This window comes from Trichosurus vulpecula, chromosome 1, assembly GCF_011100635.1.
Source record: "Trichosurus vulpecula isolate mTriVul1 chromosome 1, mTriVul1.pri, whole genome shotgun sequence".
Lineage (NCBI taxonomy): Eukaryota > Metazoa > Chordata > Mammalia > Diprotodontia > Phalangeridae > Trichosurus > Trichosurus vulpecula.
In genome coordinates, this window is record NC_050573.1 from 417,362,768 (window position 1) to 417,388,071 (window position 25,304).

At 37.0% G+C, this 25,304-nt stretch overlaps 1 protein-coding gene across 2 annotated transcripts in view; it reads right to left on the reverse strand.

Annotated features, from left to right (window-relative positions):
* The window catches only part of ARL15 (ADP ribosylation factor like GTPase 15), a 523,367-nt gene that overhangs the window by 257,744 nt on the left and 240,319 nt on the right, over positions 1 to 25,304 (reverse strand). For both annotated transcript variants that reach the window (XM_036760629.1, XM_036760625.1), the window contains one exon: positions 15,760 to 15,968. In XM_036760629.1, coding sequence (XP_036616524.1) covers positions 15,760 to 15,968 — 209 coding nt within the window. The remainder of the gene's footprint in view (positions 1 to 15,759; positions 15,969 to 25,304) is intronic.

Genomic DNA, 25,304 nt, shown 5'->3' on the forward strand with positions numbered 1-25,304 from the left:
GAAAATATGCATTTTTGCCTATGTGTCCAGACTTTAGGAACACCCTGTAGAAGAGAAGCAGCTTAGCACAACAGATAAAGATCTGGCCTGGGATCCAAAGACCTGGGTTCTCATCTTCACCTGTGACACAAACTAACTGTGTGATGCTGGACAAGTTACTTAACCTTTCAGTGCTCTAGACCAGAGGTATCAAACATGAAGCTGAAACCAGAATGAACCATAATAGGGAAATATTTAACAAAAGAAGCAAAAGATAACATTACATTTTTAAAGTAAGTCAATGTGCTGCAGGCAGGGATCCAATTATGTACAGATGAGTGGCCCCCAATTCTATCTGAGGTTGTCACCACTGCCCCAGACAGCAGCTGATTTACACCATGTGAGCTGCATAGAAGGTGCTGATCAACCTTAAGTACGGAAGTTCCTCACTGGGAGCTCCCTGTATCGATGAAATCAAGGGTTCAGTTCCTATTCCCTAGCCTTGCTATCATCATACCAAATGGATATACCTCATTTCAAGATTCTTGTTTTTGGTTTTTTTTTTAAATGTTTTCTAAGACCTCTCAAATGGCCAATCAAGCTTCTATGCTACAAAATACACAGCAACACAGTGACAGAATATTTACCTTATAGTAGAATTGACAATTGTAATTATCCAACCAGCTGTTCTCCAAGGAATTGTCTGCCAAATTTTTCTTTTCATTTCAGTTTCCCTGTTTTCTTTGTTCAAAGTACACACAAGTTACCTAGACTTTCCACTCTGATTCTTTTCAGTAAAAACTTATTTCACCGTGAAATCAAAATTAGACATTACTAGTCTATTATTAAATAACATAACAAATTCTACATTTTCTTATTTAACTAATTAATATAGCCTATGTAATTATTCTAGAGTGAGATACAAATATATTCTTCAAAGTCTCAAATGATGTGAACTTAAATGAAATAAAATTTTAAAGCTAGAATTCATCTTTCTTTTATTCTACTCACAATATTGAGTGGTTTAACCTCCAAACAGCTATAGCATCACAGATCACCAACTTTAAAACAACCTAATAATGATGAGTCAGGTGTGTTGTGAAAATGTTAGACCTAACCAACCTGATGGTGCTTCCTATCTCTGAATTTAGGCACTAAATCTGAAACACTAGGAAAAGCATGTCAAACTCTCCTCCTGTTTAAATTTTGGATGGTATGATTTCCACAGTTGTGAAATGGGATTTCGGGCAACCATGGAGAAAAAGAGTATGCCTGAGGATCTCTAGCTCTAAAAATTATATGATCTCTTTGTGGAATTGGCAATACTGAGTATCAAAGGCTTCTAAGTCAAGACATATCAGATTTTCAAAAACACATTCAGAAAACAGGCCAAGTCTTTCTTGTTGACTAGATATTGTTCCTGTAGAGACAAACTGGTCAAGCAATCACTATAAAGCTCCAAAAGTAATTACTGCTTTTGTGTTTTATTTGGGGACTTGCGGGAGGGGGCTGTGTGCAGACCTATGATCTCACTGGTTCTCCAGTGGAAAATTCTATATTCTCCAGTGAGAAAACTCCCATCAGTGCAGAACAGCTACTGATCTATCCTTAGGAGAGTATCCTGGGGTCATTAAGAAGTGAATTGTCCTGGGAAGTGGTCAACAAGCTATTCATAAAACAAACTGTGAGTGCTTATAATGTGTGCATGTTAACTTAGCAGGGATGCAGGGCTCTGTCTCATCCAAAGTGAAAAGAGGGAAGGTAACACTTTTCTTGACTGGTCAATGCCTTACAGGCACAGAGTTTGTGTCTGCCACACCTACAAGACTGTCTCAAGTACACTGGGTGGGTATACTAAGGGACCAAGCAGATGACACCTGTACAGCAGCTGAGGGTGCCCCAGGAGTGGTTAGGTTATAATCACCCTAAGAGATGAAAGCAAGGTTCTGAAGTGGAAAGAATGAATACTAACATGAGGAGGGGGCAAAGTATGGGAGTGCTGGGTGATAAGGATAGGTGTGGTTGGACCTGAAATAAGTCCCAAGACTGGCTACTTCAAAGAAAGTGAAGAACCCATCTTCACCCCCTCTGACTGGGTAATTATATACCCTTTACAGTGCGTCCACAACCCCTACACCCTGTAGATTTCCTGGGCTTTGGTCACACAGCCAATATATGTCGAGAGGCTGGACTTAAAATTTTTGTCTTCCTGACTGGGGTGACTCCCTATAAACTATAGTGTAGAGCATTCCTTATCACAAATGAGGTAATCAAGAATCTGTGATTGAGGAATATCATTGGGCCTTTGTTCTTAGCCACTGAACTACCATATTCATCAAGTAACAAACATTTGCTCACTATAGTGACATGACATACCTCTATCTGTATTTATAAATAGGTCAATGATCTTGGTTATCTCCCTATAGCCATATATGGGGCAGCTAGATGGCACAGTAGGTAGAGTATGAGGCCTGGAGTCAAGAAGACTCATCTTCCTGAATTCAAATTTGGCCTGAGTCACTTCCTAGCTGTGTGACCCTGGGCAAGACACTTAACTGTGTTTGCCTCCATTTCCTCATCTGTAAATGAGCTGGAGAAGAAAATGGCAAATCACTCCAGTGTTTTTGCCCAGGAAACCCCAAATGGGATCACGAAGAGTTGAACATGATTGAAAACAACTAAATAAATGCAAAATAGCCATATGTAAGTTGTTTAGACATGTATATATTATTATGAGACATATTTTTTTCAAAGGCTAGGTAATGATAGACTATAACAGTATCACATATATAATGAATTCAGATGCTTTAACTACTCTATGTATACCAGAATGCTGGAAATTCTTCAGGGGTATCTATAATGGTGGTTGTTGTCCTTCATTCTTGAGGAGGACCAGAATGACATCACTATGTTGGAGTCAAGTCACAATGTGGCTGACCATGGTTGGTCAAACTAATATGGGCTTGGAATGTTCTACCACAGGTTGGGTACAAATAGTCCATGTGAACATTTGGGGTGGACTCTCTAAATCTGCACATCTCATGTTTCTTTTGAGCTACTTCAATTCTGCTTTGCTCATAAAGTACAGCACCTTCTCTGATGAGGGTACATCATACTGAGTGGTCCTCTGCCAGTGTCTCCAATGTCACACAATCAATTCCAAAGTTCTTAAGAGAAACCTGGAGAGTGTCCTTATATTGCTTTTTTGACCACCATGTGGGCACTTGCCCTCTGTGACTTCTCAATAAAAGTCTTTTTGGCCAGCTTATATTTAGCATTCAAACAACACGGGCAGGCCATCGGAGTTGTGCTCTCTGCAGTAGAGTTTGAACTAAAAGATTATTATAGATTGTTTTATTATTGTTCAAATCCAAACAATCTATAGTAGAGTCTCTTAATAAATATCCTTCCAATAAAATACTTCTCCAGTGTCTAACTGTGGCCTAAACATGATGCTAGATTCTTGAAGGCCATGCAAGAGGTATACCAGCTAACCAAGGTAACTTACCAATGAGCATAGGCCCAATGATAGCCTGTATGTCTGTTATCTGAGGACATGCCAAGCTAAATCTGGAGTGGGTCACCAGGTGATAGATCTATGGAGTTACAATGACTCAAGATCAGCTAAACCTTCAACTATGGGATGGAGGATTTGTAATATGTAGCTCAGAGCAACGAGATCCCTCAAAGACATTACAAAGACATTAGTGTGCTTACAGCTATATATATTCATTCTTTCATTGCTATCGTAGAAAAATCTCTCAGTGGCTAAAAACTAGAAGGAAGACAAGCAGAAAAGGTTTGTTCCTGATTATCAGTATTCTTCCATTCAGAGACAAAAGCAGCAGTCATTCCTTAAAATTTTGTTCTTTTAAAAAGTTAAAATTATTAGATTTCAATTTTTGCACTAACCAGCAGGCTTTTTTTTCCCCCTCCAAAGTCACTGCCAAAAACACAGGACAGTTTTCATACCTACCTTTTCAATGATCTTTTTTTAAAACTTTAAGGGTGTTTCCTCTATTGTAAAACAAACTAGTTAGCTGGACTTGCAGGAGTCTGGTATTGCTGTGATTTCTGGTTAGAACCTTTAATTACAGGATATAGTTTGTGCAGCTGCCTGGAAATTGGTCTCAGGGTCAGTAGCTCTTTGGGTTCTCTTTCTCTATTCTCATGAAGCAATATTGTGGAACTGAGGCATTGTTTCTGCTGCTTCTCTCTGTCTGCTGCACATTATGAATAGCTTTGCAATCACTGGAGCAATTGGTTCTTCAACTGCCTTTAGGTTGTCAATTGTAATTCATTGGCTCCAGGCACCTTTTCTCTTTTCATTCCCAGGAGATCCTGGCATTACTTTGTTTGCAATAATATTGGGGAATGTCTTCTTCAGACCTGTCACTGATGTCTTACTGATTGCCAAGTTGGGAGCAGACTCCAGGGCTCTACTCTTACTGGTTCAAGTCCAACTTGAACATTTTCTTTACCTCCGTGACTTGGGATGCCAATATTTACAATAACTAATAAAACACTCTGTTCTTTAAAAAGCACCTGTTTAATCCCAAGGTCTTTTATTTTTTCCAATCTAAAATATTCCTTAGCTTAACTTCAGATATCTCTTTTATTTCCAGGGTAATTCACAGAATCAGCTGTAATAACCAGTTTTGTCATTTCTTAACATTTGAATTGGTCTCTTTAAATTTTAATTAAGATCTTCCATTTCCCATGAAAAAAGGTCTGGAAACGTTTGGAAGTTATGATTTCTATGTTGTTTAAATATTTTAAATTATGAAATAGTTTCTATGTGTATCCAATTCATTTTTGGTAGAACTATCAAACAAAGTATCTGAGTGATTAAAAAAGAATCCTGATACTTCACTTGAAAGTTCATTAGGACGCTCACCCTTCTTCACAGCTTTAAAGAAGAAATAAAAGCACTCAACACAACAGATTCCCTTGATGAAAACTTGAGCCCACTGTGTCTCAGACCCTTAGTTCTGGATAAACTCCAGCAGATTAACCTCTCTCATTAGTCTCAACCATCCCAGAGTCACCAAGGATATTTTCAAGCAGACACTATGTAATAATAATAATGATAATAATTATCATAATTATAATAACCAACACTTATTGGGCTTTTTATCTTCAAAGCACCTTACCAACGTTAACTATGTGCCTATTTTCAAATTAATTTAACTGGACAAATGTTTTATTAACTTTGTAAGCTATGGAATGTGTTCTGACTGTCTCAGTTTTCTTTTGCCAGGAAAAAAGGGGAGGGGAGAATCTAAGAACTAAAGAAATAACACGTTGTACACACACTGACTTCAAAATCATTGTATCTCCTGAATAACAGTTATTTAGTTACTTAATTTTAAGGAAACACGGAGTTGAAAGAGTGACTTCCAAATTACATTAATTTCTAAAATATAATAAAAAAATTATTAGCCAAAAAAACTGTAAAGATATGAAAAATAAAGACTTGAATGCAACAAAGAAGATTATAGAACTTCATCTTTAATTGCTGCTATTAAAAAACCCTAGATATCCACATGAAATAAAATTTTAAAACTAACAACTTCTTTCTAAACAATAAGCCCATGTAGAAACATTACTTTAAGCACTTTTCCCCCTAAATTGAAAGATGTAATTCACTTTAATTAAATTTGAGTTCCTTGTTTTCAATGATGTCCTACAGAGCTCAACTTTATACCATAACCTTAAAAGATGGAAAGAAAACTATGAAAAGGACAGCACAAAATACTACCAAATTAGACCGAATCTAAGCAGCTTAAAGAAAATGTGTTCATTAATCAACACTTACAGACCACTGGCTCTACAAAGAACAATGAGAGGCCCAAGAGGAACAATAGCTGGTAGAGTTTCAATGAAGAGATTATAATCTAAAAGAGATTAGGACAAATACAAGCAAAATACTTTGTTGTTATTATTCAGTTTTGTCTGATCTTCAGACCATGTGGAGGTTTCTGAGCAAAGATACTGGAGTGGTTTGCCATTTCCTTCTCTGGCCCTTTTTTACAGATAAGGAAAGGGAGGCAGAGTTAGGGGATTTGCTAAAGCACAGATAGCTAATAAATGTCTGGGGCCAGATTTGAACTCAGGAAGAGTCTTACTGATGCCAGACTCTGCACTCTATCTACTGTACCACCAAGCTACCCAAGAAAATACTTAATTATTTACAAAACAGAATGGATGGATGGATGGATGTGTACATACAGAGAGAGAGAGAGAGATGTGTCAGTGTGTGTATACACACTGTACATATTTTATCAAAGCTGTATCTATCTGTTTTGGGTGGTTTAGTACCTGAGAAAGGAATACAAAAAAATAGAATTTTAGAGCTGCGAGGAACCTCTGAAATCAATAGATCCAATTTATTATTATTATTAATAAATCAACAAACATTTATTAAACACCTACTCTGTGCCAGGTTCTGAGGATTCAAGTAAAAAGAATAAAATAATCCCTTTTCTCCCTTTTTTTTTTTGGAGGGGGGAAGGAAAGGCAATTGGGGTTAAGTGACTTGCCCAAAGTCCCACAGCTAGTACACGGGTCAAGTGTCTGAGGCTGGATTTGAACTCAGGTCCTCCTGATTCCAGGGCCAGTGGACTACTCACTGTGCCACCTAGCTGCCCCAATAATCCCTATTCTCAAGAAGATGATGTTCTAAAGAAGAGATAACGAATGTGTATAGATAGACAGACAAATAGAGACAGCTAGATGGGTGTATACACACACACAAACACACACGCTCATGCACACATACGCACCACATCACAAACATAAGGTGAATAAATATAAACAATACAAGGTGGCTTGGGAGAGAGGACACCAATGTTAAGAAGACCTAGATAAAGAAAAGCTTCCCATAGGAAGTGGTGCTTGAGCTATATCTTAAAGAAGGGAGGAACTCTGTATAGAAGAGATAAGGAAGGAATGCACAGCTAGGAGTCAGGAAACCTCATAGTCCTGAGTTCAAATCTGGCCTCAGACACTTACTAGTTGTGTAACTTTGGGCAAGTCCCTTAATCCTGTTTGCCTCAGTTTCCCCATCTGTAAAATGAGCTAAAGAAGGAAATGGCAAAACACTTCAGTATCTTTGCCAAGAAAAAACCCCAAATGGGGTTATGAAAGAATGAACAAGGACAACAAGAAGGAATGCATTCCAGGCACTGGAGACAGTCAGTGTAAAGAGAGAACACAGTGTCTGGTGTAAAGAACAGAGAAAAGGTCAGTTTTCTTGAATCAAGGAGTTCAGGAGGAAAAGTAATATCTAAAAAGGCTAGAAACTTAGGTTAGGGCCAGGCTGTGAACATATTTAAAAGCTCAACAGAATACTATGCATTTTACCTAAGAGGCAAAAGGAAGCCATTCAAGTTGACTGAATAGAGGAGTCAAATCAATGCTTAAGGAAAGTTTCTTAAGCAGCAGTATATAGAATAGAAAAGAGTGGGAGAGAGTCCAGGCAGAGACAAACCTGTCAAAATAAAAGGTCATCCTTCTTGAATTCTCTGCAACATTTGTCATGTTGACCACCCCTTTCTTCCTTGAAACTCTGTACTCTCTGATTTTTAGTGACACTGTTGTTTCTTGCTTTTCCTTCTCATTGTCTCGGCAGATGGGCTAAACCAGGTTGCGGGTAACCAAGAGGTCTCAAACCCATGAGTAACTTAGGGGGGTGTCTACCCCAAGCATGGGAAGACTTCCCCTGGTGGAATGGGTGGATGAGAACAATTTGCTCCAACAGCCATAAAGGCAGCTGAAGGAGGCACTGTAGAGCACTTAGGGCTTGTTCAGACATCAAAAGACACCAAGGTCTTCCACTGCATCCCTAGGCCACCTCTAGTTATCTTGACTTTTGTCTTGCCACTGGACTTGGATGACTCTGAAAGATAGAGTGAGGCTGATGACTTTGGGTAATTCTGCCTCACTTAAATCCAATTCACAGGCAAATCAAGACATCACCTGTGATGTCACTGGTCCTCTTAGAAAACAAAAGACAAAAAAACAACCTGTCTGTCCATTCCAGAACGGTCTTTTTCCCCCCTGAATCAACACCAGAAAAATTCTGTCCTGTGACTTTTTCTCTTTTATCTCAAAACTCTCATATTCTGTAGCCTCATCTGCATCCACAAGGCTCAATTGTCCTTTTTATGAAGATGACTCCCAGATCTACATCACGATTCTGACATTTCTACAACAGAACTTGTTTTCTTTCCTCAAAATCAGCTCAAGCATCATCTCTGAGGGAAACAAACTGCTAGAGCTATGCCCTTCCAAGAGTACCTTTTATCAGTGTTTTGTATACATTTTGTATAATGTATATGCATGTTGCCTCCTTCATCACAATGTAAGCTGCTAAAGGGCAGGGACCATTTACCTTTTGTTTGTATCATCCATGGTTAGCACAAATGCTCACCTGATGATGGGGATGATACTGAGGAGGAGGATGAAGACAATGATAAAGATGACCACAGCTGCCATTTAGAAAGCGCTTTACAATTTACAAAGTGCTTAAAGGAACTAACTCATTTGATCATCATTTTACACATGAGAAAACAAATAGGAAGACTTAATGGATGATGTGACTCAAACTATATGTAGAGAAGAGACAGGACAATGAGGGTCTAGCCACCCTGGGAGCATGTGCCTGGAGCCAATCAACATAGTTGCTTAGGGAATTTGATGCTGAAAATTCATGATGACCTGGAAATGTAGGAGGAGCCTTGACCTCAATTTAGAACATGCACTAGTATTCATGATTATTTCCTATCTGCTTACTACCTGGTGAAGAAAAGTCTTTTAATTGGCTTCTGAGTCTGCAATGCATGTGCATACAAAACATACTAATGGACCAAATCTAGCTGTCTCTCCCCTGATGGTAAATGAGACAACAAGTGCTATCTGGTTCAGGAGAGCTCTTGGGTCCTTACCACCTAGATACCATTTGGCCTGGAAAACATGGTGCCTGTGTTGTTTCTGTTCTGTCGGATTAATAGTTAGCAATTATACAGCACTTTAAGATTCATGATAATTTTACATATATCATCTCATTTGATCCTCATAACAACCTTGTGGGATGGGTGCTATTATTATTCCCATTTTAAGGAGAAGGAAACTGGGGCAGAAGATGTTAAAGTGACAGTTCAGTAAGAAGGGGAGGTGGGATTTGAGCCAGGCCTTCCTGGCTCCAGGTCCCACACTCTGTCCACTGAGCCACCTCACTCTTGTGTCTAGTCTTTCTGGTTCGTAGTGAAGGAGGACTGAGGACAGAATGACCTTGTGAGCTTCAAAAGATCAGAAGAGCAGTAGAACATGTCAGCAATCATAGCTTTATTCCAGACTAACAGCCTAGACACTGTGTCTGATAAACATGGCAGCGATTTGGTCATCACTTCTGCCATGTCTGCAAGAGTACTGAGTGGGACAAATGCTTTGTAGCAACTGCTAGAGATCAAGGTGGTGGAAGGGACAGTGTGCCCTGGTCAAATGACTCAGAAAGGAGAGGCAAGGCAGAAGAGGAGAGGAATTTTTTGGAATTTGGTTCTTACTGTATCTTTTCCATAAATATCTCTCCATAAAAGTTAATGTTCTATCTTCAGGAAATAATCAAGGAGATTACAACTAGTCAACTTGATAATAGGGTAAAAATCTCTGGTTTGATGATATTAACTGGCACTAGCTACTGATCTTGAGGGGAAAACTACAAGGGAGGCTCAAGATGACAGCACTACAAGTGATTTCAAATAAATCCAAAGAATCAAGAGTGCAGGCTTCAACACAGAGGACCTATGCTTAAATCCTGCCAATTTCTAGTTATATGACCCTAGTCTTTTAGCTTCTTAGTGGTGCAGTTTCCCCATATGTAAACTGAAGGGACTGAACTGCATTACCACCAACATCCATTCTAATTTTAAATCGTATAATCATAGAAAGGTACATTATTATTTCTCCAAATAGATTACAAACTCAGTGAGGGCAAGAACCACACTTCAGTCTTATTTACCAGAGAGTGCCTGACATAATGCCTGTGCATATGATAGGTTTTTCATTTGTTGATCAGATGTCGAAAAGTTCTAGGCATCAGTGGTTCACATATTGTATATGTATTGTATGTATGGGTGTCTTGTAGGAGGCAAGAAATACAGGCGGGAAAAAAGGAGAGGTCAGAGCTAAGAGGCAGGCTTAAGATAATTGAAACCAGGTGAAAAGATGAAGTTTCTCAAGAGAGGTTATGTAAAGGGAAAAAGTCAGGTGACATTACTTTGGCTAACTACTCTGATCTAAGTTGTTAAATTATGTCAATAAACAAAATGTGGCATCAACCAAGTCAATGACTTCTTGATATAGCTTCTCTTCCAAGGTGCCATCATGTTTCAGTACACCACAGAAAAATTTTGTAGATGAAACAGATGAGGAGAGCGTTGTTCCCTGATACCGAATTGTGGCTGTACAGTACACATCTGTATTGAATGTCCTAAAAATAGTATATACATCACTCCTATATCATTTAAAAATAAGTGCACATCCCATAAGGGAATTTTCAAACTGCTCACACAATAGGTATGTACAAGACTCTCAGCGAAATCAAATCAGCACTCTAGAAAGCAGCCAAGGAGCAATTCAAGACACTGGAAGATTCAGGAGATTCAAATAGTTTTACAACTCTTTTACAAGAAATAGAGTTACTTTACAAGAAAGTGTATTCTTCCTTTTTCCTAACAGGTGTGAAAAATGATTATTAATAACTAATATCTTAAAGATTCAGAGCTTCTCCCTGCCTCTTTCTTCCAAAGTCCTCACTTTAAGTTCAGTTTCTTTCTTCAGAAGGACATCACTGATAATGAGATTACATTGACTCTCTGTATCCTGGTCAGCCTCCATCCAAGCTAACAAGTAGTTTAATCTAAGTTAGGGAAACCCACTGTGTTCTACTTATGCCTGGAAGGAGACAGATTCTTTTGTCTAGATAGCCCAAATCTGGCAGGGAGGGGGGAGGGTGACGGGGGGGGGGGGGGTGGTCTGTTAAAAGAGGAATTTCCTCAGTCCCAAGGTAAAATGATGACAGGGTGACATCAGCCCCTGTTGAAAGGATATATAAACTGTGTACCCTAATCAAAAAAGGACCCAGTTCCAGACTGTCTCCCATGTATGCATGCCATCCTCTTTGAGAGAAATAAACATGGATACACCTAATCTTGTTTGTCTTTCTTAGACCTAACTCTGGAGGTTGACACAGGATATAATTTCAATGAATGAGACTTGAAAAAGAATAAATAAAGCTTCATATTTCCTATTAGAGATCTATCATGTAAAATTGGGGGTGGGATTGGGATTTAATTGTTTACACAGTTATCACGCAACAACTATACTATAACAAAACATAAATGCTTTTTTGAAATCTAGAGATATGAATATTTTATTATTTAGGGATATAAACACTATGGTCCAGTATCTTAACATCAGACCACTATCTCTGAAGCTTAAAAAAGAGAGGGGCAACAAACTAAAAAGATTGATTTGTATACATTAAGAGTAATGGTTAAATATCTTTGAAAAGACCATTAGTATTCTCTCCCAAAGGCAGTCTCATGATTACAAAAAAGTAAGAACCAGGCAAGCTACTCAGGATATAATCATTATGAAAAGTTCTATATGTTTTTAAAAAATCTAAATATTAAGTACCAGCTTAAAATATATAAAAATTGGCAATGTTTATATTGTTATAAACAAGCAACTTCTCACATGTGGATACAATTTCTATTCAAATTCTTCACCAAGCATTAGCTTGACAAATAAGTAAATTTCCTTCTCATAACGGGATGTATTAAAAATCAATTGTTGACAATGAAAATTGAGGAATGGCATGGTCACAACTTAAATTCTAGTTTTATGAGGACATCCTAATTTAGTGACTAGATTTTTCTGTGCTACAACTAATGAGCTAGATAACCAATTTACCCATTCATCCATTATGCCTTAACTACCAAGGCTTTACAACTTCCATGCTAATGTTGGGATTAACACAAAATTGCCTATACGCAAATAATTCAGTGATTTGATGCATCAGTACTGAAAAGGTTAAACATCTGAAATTTGGGAGAAGGAAAACTAACTCATGAAATAGCTGAAAACATAAGATTAGTCGTTCTTACATATTTTTAAAACATATTTTTATTAGAGGCCACAGTGCACAATTTTTAAATTTTAGATTTTTTCAAAATACGGGGTGAAATAGCCACAATCAGTAACCAAGTGAGGAGAAAACAGAGCTGCATTTATTGGCCACTATATCAACTTTTCATAAAATTCCCCCTGACCTCTTAAATAACTTCAGAACTGAAGTATGCTCTCCTATGGGAGTTGTAAAACAAATTAGATACAATTACAATTCAATACAAATAAACAACCCATCAATGTATTATAACAATTTCTCATTACCTAGTTTTTCCAATTCCATTGCTTCTGATTTTCCTTAACGAGTCAAGATAGCACACTAGAAGCAGACAAATATTTTAATGGTATGTAATATAAAATGAAAAAAAATGTTTGATAAAAGTAAATTTTGGAAAACTGTAGCAACTACACCTCCCCAAAGTTAATACAACAAACATCTGTTGCAGACAGCGCTTGGCCTTCAGACAGTTTATAAAGGGTGTTCTTCCTAGAGCTTTTGCTATTAAAAAGCAAACAAACAAAATAAGATAACATGATGTTCAAAACGTAGATCCCCACTGTGCATTATAACAATGTGTATGCATAACATACATACGTACATCATATATATGCCATATATATTTTTAAATCTGATAAGGTTAACCCCATTGGTCTTCTAGGTATATTACATAAAGGGAAAATATGCCTTCTTCAAGACTACACTTGTACTTCGAAGTAGCAACAAAATAATTGGGCATGTTGCCCTCTGACTGTGGGTTACATGGTAATTTTAACTATCATCCTTCTTTTTTAGTATTCTACACAAACATTTCTACTTAGCAACACCGAGAACACTGAAATGAAAACAATCCTGGCAGTTTTCATTCTCTTTGAAATCAAAGAATACCTCCATAATAACTCAAAATATTCCCTCAGATTTCACCGTCTTCTCAAAATCAGTGATATCCTCATTAAATAATGCCAGTAAATTCTTTAAAGGGGTGTATACCCTTCTACTCCAAAGACAGCATAAGTAATTGTGCAATGTCTGCATTATGCAGCGAGCACAGAATGTAACAATTTAATCAGAAAGAACCAATAAGCCTTTATGACTCATTGTCTCCTTAACTGCATCTAACAATTGTTCATCATTCTTGTGTAAACTGAAGGTATTTTTCCATTGTTCTGAAAGAACAGAACCCAGAACACACCTTCAATAACTTTTGCCCACAATTCCCAGTAATGTATTTTGCAAAGAAGATTGGAATTTCAAAACAGCATACACTTAACAGGTGTATATTCTAATGTACGTAAGTTTCGAGGCACAAATATTTATTGTTTATTAAAGGTAATGAAGAAATGTTTTTAATGCTCCAGTTCTAAATTAAAGTCACTGTTACGTGGTAAATATAGATTATGAAATTAGCCCTCGCCTAAATACCGTGAAAACATTCCTTTACTGTTGTTCTGGAAGTGAGGATTTAATTTAATTTTAAAGCTATATCTCTACATGAATTTCACTAATAAATTAATAACGCACCCTAAGCAGAAACATAAATGTATGTTGTGGGAGCAGTTTAAACATATTGAAAAGTAACTTTATGCCATTTCCCCAAAGGCAAAGAGATAAATTATAAAATTTACATATATCCCAATAATGAAATGTTTTTAAATCAGGTGCTTTTATTACATATATACTTAAACCAATTCTAAGTCAAAACAAAGACTTCGCTTCAGGCAAAGGTAGGATTTGTGATACTAAGCAGCAAATTATACACAGACAAAAACTGAGTTGTCATAACTGATGCAAATAAAAAGGAAAAAAAAATGCTGCTAAACAATTTCCTGATAAGGTTCCTGACGATTTTAATGAGAAATTTACCATTTTCATCATTCTGCAAAAAATACTTAGTAACAATGGGAAGAATGAGAATGATATTTGAATGATAATTTATTTGTTAAAAGTTTCCTTTATTCAATTTCATTGATTTTACCTCTGAAAATGAGGGTGAGAGTTTTCTATCAGACTTAAATGACACATTTAACTCAGCAATCTCACTTAGTAGGAAAAATATATAATTATGAATAATCAAAATTTATTTTTTCCCACTACAAAGTCTTACAATTTCTAAATGACTATTTTCCTTTAAAAATGCATAGTATTTAATAAGAACATTTCCTTTGGGTCAAATAATTACAGGTAACTCCTAAGAGAACAGTTCTCGGGAAAAAGAGGTTGAGACAAGGTTTATAAGAAAAAATATTCTTGAACAGATCACCAAAATACAAGCAATTTTCAACTAAAGAGTTCTCTACAGGCGTTAACAAACTGATTAGCACAGCTCTCCCAAATTAAGGACTACTATATTCATTCTACATGCAGAAAAAACAAATGCCAAGAAGTTAATGAATAAGCTAAGGCCACAAAGAAGGATTAGAATCACCTTAGGAATTAAAATTCAGATGATTCTCACAATCTCACTTCTCTGAATAATATGACACCTATAATTATGAAGAATTTTTGATATTTGTAAATTAAAGCAACATATAAAAATGGTTTTATACCCGATGAGGCAATCCAAGCATACTTAATGCACAGAGCTCTTTCGTGTATGGATCCACTAATAGGCATCCAAAATTGTGGCATTATAATGTGGTACTGCCCCAATACTTATTTAGCACTTTACAACCTCAAAGTATGTCCACAAAGCAATCACGATTGACATAGTATGAAACATGTTTTGAAGATAAGAAACTCTATGCCCAGTAGTCATAAAACACACTATAATACAGAACTAACTGAATTAAAATTTACAGTATTCTTGGCTTTTTGCTCCATTTTGAGACTATGAACTACAATGTCGTTCTCATTAATCAGTTCCTTTCAAAATCACTTGAGAAATGATTTTCACAATAAAAAAGGAGCTATCCTAAAAGTTAATAGGTGTAATAGAACACAACAAAAGTTCTGATTTCATTAGCCTCTTACCACAGCTAATGTCATATTATTTCAAACCACAAATAAAAAATATATTGAAACACTGCCATAGTCTACCAAAAAGTGGCCTTATTTACAGATAGCATGGATATAGTAATTTAAGAAAAACAAAATGAGGAAAATAATAGGCCATTTCTAGATTCATTGGTTGGTATGGAATGTCAAGCCAAGAAAAAAAATATCATATTTTAGCCTGGAAGGTAATGTTTCCTCCAATTTCAGTAATGAGTATTGAAGAAGGAAAGGAGCATGGTGTTAGATAAGGGATGAAGTAGCACCATAATAGGTTTCACGCATACCTTAAACATCTGTGAATAAAATAATATTTTTAGACAAATACTTCTAAATGTCTTCAAAGGAAAAGACAAAAAGTTCATCCTGACACTCTTTGGTCTCACTAAGCAGGTAGATAATTCTTTGCTTGCTGAAACAGATGATTCTAGAAACAAACAAACATCAAACCGTCACAGGTTTCTGCTAACAAGATTAAGAGCATAAAAATCACTTTTAAATATATGCATATTCATATATATCTTTCAATATTCCAATTTGCTAAGGCAAACAAAAAGAAAAAGCATATACCCAGCACTGTCCTTGCAGGAAAGACATACCTCTTGTACTGATCGAGCAGCTGGCTTGTCTTGATGATTGGCCAATATTAAAAACGGCAAAGTACATAACTGTGGGTGCTGAAGAGCTGAATGCAGTTCTTTTCTAGCAGTTTCTAGTTCTTCTTCCGAACAGGCACTGTCTAATACAAATATTACCCCTTGAGATCCTTGGTAGTAGCGACTCCAGTATTTCCTAATGTTATCAGCCCCTTTCAAAACAAAATGGAATTATTTTTTTTTTAAAAAAACACCCATAGGATTAAATGCCTCAGAAGTCAAACAACAATAATACTTACTAACTGAAAAGAAAATTAACTTTTAACAATAAAGTGCTAAACCGTTTGCTATGACAGGAAGTGACATACTCAGTATAGGCTAGAGTAACCAGAAAACAGGGTTGCAGATACGGAAATCCAAAGGGAGAAAGAGGATTAAGATAAATTATACAACATTTCTTTGTCAAACTAATAAAGTAACAGCAGAAGGATTTTTTAGACAAATGCAGAAGAATTCTTCCTATGTCAGAATTCTCTTAACATGAATAACATGAGTCATCCTGCGGCATGAGTTCAATATCTCCTAAAAGAACAATACAACCTACTGAATCACCCCCAAAATGTTTCTCTCATCAGCTGTATTTCCCAGCTGAGGAGCTGATCAGTTCTGCTTAGTTTCAGAAGGCTAATGATATCATAACCTAGAAATCTATGGATGTGCTACAAATTAGCAAGTACGATCAATGTAGGAGACAAAATGGAGACCTTTATGAATATTCAAACCATAGATCATTTTTATATGTTTTTTAAGACAGAATACTGTAAAGTGTTGTGAAAAACAATGGTGATGCTCAAGTTCACCTTTAAAAATATTTCTAAAGAAATTTTAAAGCTTTACTTTGACTCGATAATTGAAGAGCAATTTATTTGGAGTGAAAGTTATTAAAAAATTAGATAAGTTCATTGATTATGTTGCACATGATCAAATTCTAATTATTTCTTAGATGAATTTTGGAAACTTTGAGGAAATTTGTCTGGATGAAAAGACATCTGTTGCTTCAGCTATACCTTCCATCCTCTAAAAAACTTCAACCTGTAAGTTAACCTTGAAGTCTAACTGGGAAACATTAAATATAGTTAAAATCACGCCAAAACCTTCTTTTATTCCTGGAAGTTATAGATTTCAACATGATGCGTCTGACACAGAAGCAGATGACTTATTATCTAGAGAGTAGTAGAGGCCAAATAGAGTTTATCCCTAAGGCAGATGGGAAGATGGGAAGATATGGAAACTGTCAGAATGAAGGAGACATAATAACTCAGACAGTTCAGTCCTGCATACGATGAAAACATCCCCGACAAGAGTATTACCAAAGCACATTAAATTTTCTTGGTCCCCTCACCTCCATTAATGGAGCACAAGTTTGAAAGCATTAAGATGAGTTAGAAAGATTCTGGTGGGATCAAAGTGGGAATGGGGCTAAAGTCAGGGTCAGAGCTCAATGATGAAATTGCCCTCATTTCAGGAAGCTTTTCTGTGTAATGATACGGATATATACAGAACTCCAGTTGTTCCAATTTTCCCTTACTCCATGAAATGGTAAGAAGAAAGAGAAGGAGAAGAAAGAGAAGGAGGAGGAGGAGGAGGAGGAGGAGGAGGAGGAGGAGGAGGAGGAGGAGGAGGAGGAGGAGGAGGAGGAGGAGGAGGAGAAGGAGGAGGAGAAGGAGAAGGAGGAGGAGGAGGAGAAGGAGGAGGAGAAGGAGAAGGAGAAGGGGAAGGGGAAGGAGAAGGAGAAGGAGGAGGAGGAGGAGGAGGAGAAGGAGGAGGAGGAGGAGAAGGAGGAGGAGAAGGAGAAGGAGGAGGAGGAGGAGAAGGAGGAGGAGAAGGAGAAGGGGAAGGGGAAGGAGAAGGAGAAGGAGAAGGAGAAGGAGAAGGAGAAGGAGAAGGAGAAGGAGAAGGAGAAGGAGAAGGAGAAGGAGAAGGAGAAGAAGAAGAAGAAGGGATGAGAGGCATTATATAGCAACTACTATGTGCCAAGAAACTGCACTAAACACTTTTCATATATTATCTCATTTGATCCTCACAACAACGCTAGATGGTAGGGGTTGTTATGATACCTATTTTACAGCTGAGGAAATTGAGACAAAGGTTAAGTGACTTGTCCAAGGTCACACAGCTGGTAGGACAGATTTGACCTCAGGTCTTCCTGATTCCAGGTACAGTGCTCTATAAACCAAAAGGACAATAGTCCTGGTTATTTGGTTAGCAAATTGAAAAAAAAGTGAAGGAAAAAATTATCAGATTTTAAGATTCTCTCACGATATATATACGTATATATGAAACTTACCGAAAATATTATATATCAGTGAATTTTTTTTGTTTTCATATTTTAAAATTAGTTTCTTCTATATTTAGCATTCTTACTTCCAAGATCCAGGAACTACTCTTTAAATGTTTAATTTTCACCAAAAAATCCTAAACCTGGAAACTTTAGAAGATCTCCCAACTCAGTTTTTTTTTTTTCAGAACTTCAGTCAAAAGTAGTTCAGAAACAAAAAACAACAATGAATCTGAAGAAGGAGAAAGAGGAGGCGGAAGATGAAGAGAAAAAGAAGGAGGAGGAGAAGGTGAAAGAGAAGAAGAAGGAGAAGAAACAGTAATAGTTTTAGTGTGGAATATGTCATTCTCTCTCGAGTAGACTGAAAGATTCATGAGGGTCTCAACAATTCCATTCAGCAACATTATACTGTTTAAGTTCAAAGCACTGTGGTAGGTTAAGTGGAAATAAAACATTAAATCTGTTCTCAATGTCTACAACCTTCTTAAACAAGAACAAGAGCAAAAATAACTACAATACAAGACAGAATGAAATAAATATGGCTGGGGGCAGGGGTGGGAGATTGAGCAAAGTTTGGAGGATGACAGCATTTTTACAAAGAGGAGTCAGGTAAGGTTTCATGGTGAAGGTCGTTTCAAATTTTAGTCTTTCACACAGCACCTAACATAATATTCCATACACAGCAGGCACTTCTAAAGTGCTTTTAATGGTGTCTGGCTCGCTGTTCCTTATAAAAAAAGACACTTTTTTTTCTCAGCATACACAGCAAGTGCCTTTGGGGGGCAGGGGGTACTCCACACCAACAAACCAACTTCAAAAGAAATAACAAAAACAGCATCTTACTTCTAAGTAAATAGTCTGTGATAAAAACAATCTAATGACTGAATTTTCATCTCTGTAACTGAAACTCAGGTTCAGCTGTTAAAGAAGGTAATGTTACAAAAAGGTACACTCCTATAGAAATAGTGCCTGGTCTACAGAGAGGTTATTATGGTGAAGTAAGAAGTAATAACTTAAAACCCTTTATATTTCCCACCTGGGAGGCCTCAGCATTTCCTGACTTTGCATAATCCTTTGATTGTTTTCCTCATCTAGAAAACAGACACTGTTAACCTACCAACTTTTACAAAATTTAAACAGGAGGTCCTAAGGAGGGGACTAGATTGATGTATATAAACATGGCATTTCTGCATAAGACAAAAGAAATAATAAAAGAATAATGATCTTCAAAGGATCGCTCTCTCCTCCCACCCATTAAAACCTACAACATATTTGATTTTACTGAGTCAACATGAATTAAATTTTTAATGAAGACCTATAACTAAGTTCTCTGAAGAGAACCAAGTGTTTGCTTTGTTTGGCTTTTTGAAAGGAGAAAACATTCTTTAAGATACCAATGAACTGATGAGTTCACTGGAAAAAGCATGCCCATGTGGGCTTTCCAGTTACTGAGTGCCAATGTAATTTCATAATGAGGAATAGGATGGCTTAAAGAGCACTTCCAAAATATAGGAACAAATTACAATATAGCTAACAGAGGACCTCACACAAAGAGGCACTTAACAAATATTTGTTGAATTGAATTGAATGAATATATTTTTAATGAATGCTGTTTTTTTTAATGTGTCCAAAAGTCCTGAAAGCTGTTCAGAAGTTGGATATGTAAAGTGAAGAAGGGAAGACATTCTTATTGTGGAAAACAACATGAGAAAGGCCCAAGAAATGTAAATAAGCCCTAAAAACAAGTGTAAGCAAAAGAAAATAAAAAGAATTTCAAAAAGGGATATAAACAGGGCAATATTGTTATCACTGAGTTAAGTGCAATAGATTCTTTTAAAAAATAGACAAGAGGTCACAAGTGATATGCACTCCTCTTTTTTGTTCTTTGCATATTAGAATGTTTGCTGATTAATTTATTCCTATAAGAAAAAAAAATTCAAGTGTGGAGAACAGTGAGAAGGCTAGAGTAGAAACTACATAAAGTGAAGCCATTGGAAATGATTTCTCCTAATTAAAGTAAGACCTTGAAAACCATGCAAAGGACTTGGTGTGCTAGGTACTGGGAAGCCATGCAGGTTCTTGAGAGTAAAGTAGCATGATCAAAACAGCATTTTGAAAGATCAATTAGTTAATGAATATTATCATATAAAGAGAATTTAAAAATACCATAGGAGACGTATAGGGAGAGAGTACAGAATAACATAAAAGGGGGAGAAGGAGGGAGCCCACAATATGAGAACACAACTGCTACTTAAAATATTTTCTCAGTAACTATTTGACCATCAGTTTGCACTGAGAAACACCTAAAAGGAATCATAGAAATGCCTTCCTTTCTCCTAATGGGTAAGCGTCCTATGATATCTAAGCCCTTCCAGCTGGGCCACTCCTATTTGTTCAGAATGGCCCATATTCTATGGCCCTGCCCTGTCCACACTTAGCTACTGTGCAGCATTGTGAGCCAAGACAGGAGGTTCTCTTCCTCTCCTTCTGCCTAGGTTGGCAAGTCCTCTCAAGTCATGAAGCTTAAAGTGCATGCACACACTCATCACACAGCAGAATTCATTACACAAAAGTCTCACAACCTCTGATGTAGGCACACAAGGAAAGTCATTCAGCAACAGCAGACCCTGTCAATTGAGCTATACTCCACTGCGAAATATCACTAGTCTCTTTTTTTTCCCCTTCTTTGTGTAAAACTCTTTCTATAATTAGTAATGTAATGAGCCAGCAAAAAAATACCAGCTAGTTTGCATTTGTTGCCTTTAGGCAGCCTATAAGCAGGAAGAAAGGGATAGTCTCTAATGTCTAATTCTCACCCATTCTTGGGGCTGTGGCCTACAGCTGCTGCCTACTGGCTCCACAGCTCAATTGCCCCAACTGCTTCAGTGCAGTAAACAAAACAATTTTACTGCTTTATACTCAATACAAATTGATGGTCAGTTTTATATCCAAATGACACATCAATTTAGATATCACTGTATTTACCTAGCAACTACTATATGTAAGGTCCCTATTAAAGTAGGTTCACTATAGAGTTAACAAGAAATATAAAATGGCTCCTGTCCTCTACAAGAATATAATTTAGGAGGGGAGAGGGCATATACATAAATGGCTAAAAGACAAGGCAAAATACAGTTAGGTAAAACATTAGTGGTACAAATAATGTGTCACTAAGTGACATAGGAGGTAAGAGGAATGAGAAATCCCATCTGTCTGGTGAAATCAGGGGAGGTTTCAAGGAATGTGTGGGTTCAGGGTTGGGTCTTGAAAGCTGAGTACGATTTAGATATGTATATGGAAATGAGAGTAAGGGTGGAGAACTTCATATGTTTTTACTGGAAGGCAAGAAAAGCAAGAGTAAACTAGTTTGGCTAGAGTAGAACATTCATATAGGGAAGGAAGCACACGGAGGTTAAATCTGGAAAGGCAGACTGGGGTAGGGCTATAAAGATTAAATCTGCATGTTTTTACTAGCAAAGGAAAGAAGAGATACTAAAGGCCACAAGACTAGCCGGGAGACTGCAATAATCTTAGAATGAAGCTTACAGACAGTAACCCTAATGGGGGCAGCTAGATTCATCTTCCTGAATTCAAATCCTGCCTCAGACACTTACTAGTTGTGTGACCCTGGGCAAGTCACTTAACCCTATTTGCCTCCGTCTCCTCATCTGCAAATGAGCTGGAGAAAGAAATGGCAAAGCACTCCATTATCCTGGCCAAGAAAACCCCAAATGGGGTCACTAAGAGTTAGACATGCCTGAAGAACAACCACACAACAACAATAAGCCCTGATGGGATCATGAAGATGCATTAGATAACAACAGATAAAGAAAATTCGTGAACCAAGACACAAAAATAGAAAAAAGGACAAAATGAGGATTAACACCAAAAGATGGCACTGACCTATAAAAATGTCTGGAATGCTAGAGGCAGGGCTAAGGACAGCAGTGAATGCTAAGGACAAGAAAAATGCTCGGTTAGCTATGCTGTAGTCAAGAGGAAGATCCAAGAAGGCGATAAGATTTCTGTTTGGAATGAAAGAGGTTTAAGATGACAAAAGAGAAAGCAGAATCACTCAATTCCTATTCCTATTTTGCTTATGGGTTTTTTTGGGGAAGAAGGTGTTGAGATAACAAGAGGGCACCTAGCTGCTATCAACAAGTGCAAATCAGGAGACCCAAATAAATTACTCCTCCAGTTATTAAAGAACTTGCCTGGGTAACTGCTGAGCAGATTTATTCATGATTTCAGGGGAAAAAACCATGGAGATTAAGAAGAGGAAACATACAAATGTCCTAGTTTTCCAAAGGGGGTAGAGGTGGATTCTCCAAACTATAGTCTGAGGAATTTGATTTTTATTTCTAGCCATGTTCTGGAACACAATAACAGAATAGCTTATGAGCATTTAAGAAGGAAAGGGGCAATCACTAGCAGTCAGGATGGGTTCTTAATAAAGAAATTGTGTCACACCAACGAAATTTCCTTAGATCTTAGAAATGATTGTTGTTGCCATTATTATTATTACAGCAGCTAACATCTAAGGCTCACAAGGCAGTTTGTTTACCTGTACCATCTCATCTAACACTCATAACAAGCCTACGATTTGTTATTCCCATTTTATACATGAGGAAGCTGAGACTGAAGTGGTTAAGTAACTTGCCCAGGGTCACTAATTATATCTGGGACAGGACTTACATCCAGGGCTTCCTGGCTCTAAGTATAGTGCTATATCCCCTAGGCCAAGTCACCTCAAGGCTGATGTGTTTTGTTTTGCTTGAGGACCAAAAGAGAAGGCTTAGGAAGATGAAGAGAAGGAGGAGGAGGAGGAAGAGGAAGACAACGAGGAGAAAGAAGAAAAGGAGAAGGAAGTGGAGATGAAGGAGGAAGAGAAAAAAGAGGAGGAGGAAGAAGAGGAGAAAAAAGGAGATGATAATAATGATGGTGGTGGTGGTGGAGGAAGAGATGGAGGAAGTGGACAAGGAAGAGGAACAGAAACATCTCTATAGTTCTTTAAGTTTGCAAAGGGCATTTTATCTCATTTTATCACAACTCTGTGAAGTAGATGCTATTATTGTTTTCATTTTACAGATGAAGAAACTGAGGTAAAATGACTTGCCCAGGGTCACACAGTGGTGTCTGAAGCAGGACTCAAATTAAGATCTTCATGCCTCCAAGTCCTCCTCTATACACTGCACCACCTAGCTGCCTCTAATTTTGCCCTCTCCCCAACTTCAAACCTCAGAGAAGGAAGTTAGTATCTCTTTTGCCCATTCCAGACGCCTTTTTCCACTTTGTCTAGTCCTTTCCTAAATGGCAGTCAGAAGGGAGGACTGAAGCAGCATAAGAACCTCTGTTGTGTTTGTGCACAAATGGGCACAAGGGCCCATATGTACACAGATGTATGGGAATCAATTATCATCCTCCCATGTTCAAATAAGAGTGATATATCTAGTAACCAAAAAGAAATTCAAAGATTTTCCAAAATTAAATTCATATCCTCATGATTCATTACAGTAGGAAGGTGATCATGTATTTCTCCAAAGCCATACCAGTGGAGCACAAGCCCCAGCATATTCTATTAAGCTAAAGAGGCTTTGAGGATGAAAGATATGATGGATGGCATATCTGGTGTTCGACCAACCAGGCTAAACTCAAAAAGGCTTATCAGGTTGACCACAAGGTAATGAGTTTTGGTTACCACAGTAGCTCATAACAACTGCTCATTTATGGAGAGACTGTAATTTTAGTTGGTATAGGGAATGCACAGATGGATGATATAATAGTGCACCAAAGTATTGAAGCAGAAGTACTAGAATGATAAATCAAGTGGAATTAGCAATAATGAGGAGGAAAAGAGGATATGTATGAAGATGTTTCCACTATGGTTTTACCTCACACCCAACAAATTGGCCAAAATGACAAAATACAGTAATAGTCAGTATTAAGAGTTGTAAGAAGACAGGCACGCTAGTGTATTGTTGGTGTAGCTATGAATTAGTTTAAACACTTTGGAAAGTAATTTGAAATTCTGAAAATAAAATGTCCATACCCTTTGCCCCAGAGATTCTATGAGTAAGCATATATGCCAAAGAGTTTACTGATAAAAAAAGTCCCCATATATGTCAAAATATTTATAGCAGTGCTGTTTGTAATAGCTGAGAACAAGAAAGAAAGTATATACCCATCAAATGGGGAATGGCTAAATAAAACTCATGATAGATGAATGTAACGGAATATTACTGCACTGCAAGAAATGAAGAATGTGATGAATACAGACAAGCATGGAAAAGCTTAACTGATTCAGAGTACAGTAAGTAGAGCAAAGAAAACAACATACACAAGAATCACAACAATTTAAATGGAACACATGACCACCCCACAAAACAATAAAAAAAATTAACGTCTCAAAACTGTAAAGAACAAGCATGACTCCCAAGAGAGAAGCAAGAGGTCATCTCCTCACATTCCTTTGCAGAGGTGGGAGATTCACGGATTTGGAACATTGTATATATTTTCAGAATTTTTTGATGTATTATTTAGGCTGGCTTATTTTCCCCCTTCTTTCTCTTTTGGTTTAAAAGAAATTATTAATTCAATAGGATGGCTCTCTGGGATGGGAGGGAGGGATACAGGTAAATTTGGAAATAAAATAGATTTTAAATACTGTTTTTCATCTTTATCATCTTTTAAATTTTATGTTTTATTAGGTATATAATATGTAATATAATAGTAGTTATATAATTTATAGATAATACACATATATTGGATGTCATGCTCAAGCATTTTTACTGATAAGGATGTGTAATATAAAACCTTTGGATACCATTGCAGTATTAGTTCCAAACTTAAACGTGTTTATGACTTCTATATTTTCACTTACTAGGCATGCAAATTCCTAGACTCTTTCCTTCCAAAATATCTCCTATATCTATGCAAAACACTTAAATGTTTTCTGGAAAATCTGGTAACCAGACTGAGACATCTTATAATCAATGAATCAACAGGTATTTATTAAACGCCTTTTATATACCAACCACGGTGCTAGACACTGGAGATATAAATACAATGAAACAAACAATTCATATTCCCTAGCAACTTATATCCCCAAAGGTTAGACAACAAATACATATATGTGTATATATAGAATACATTAAATACAAAGAGAAGGACACCTGTAGTTACAGTTTGATCACAAAAGGCCTGGGGTAAA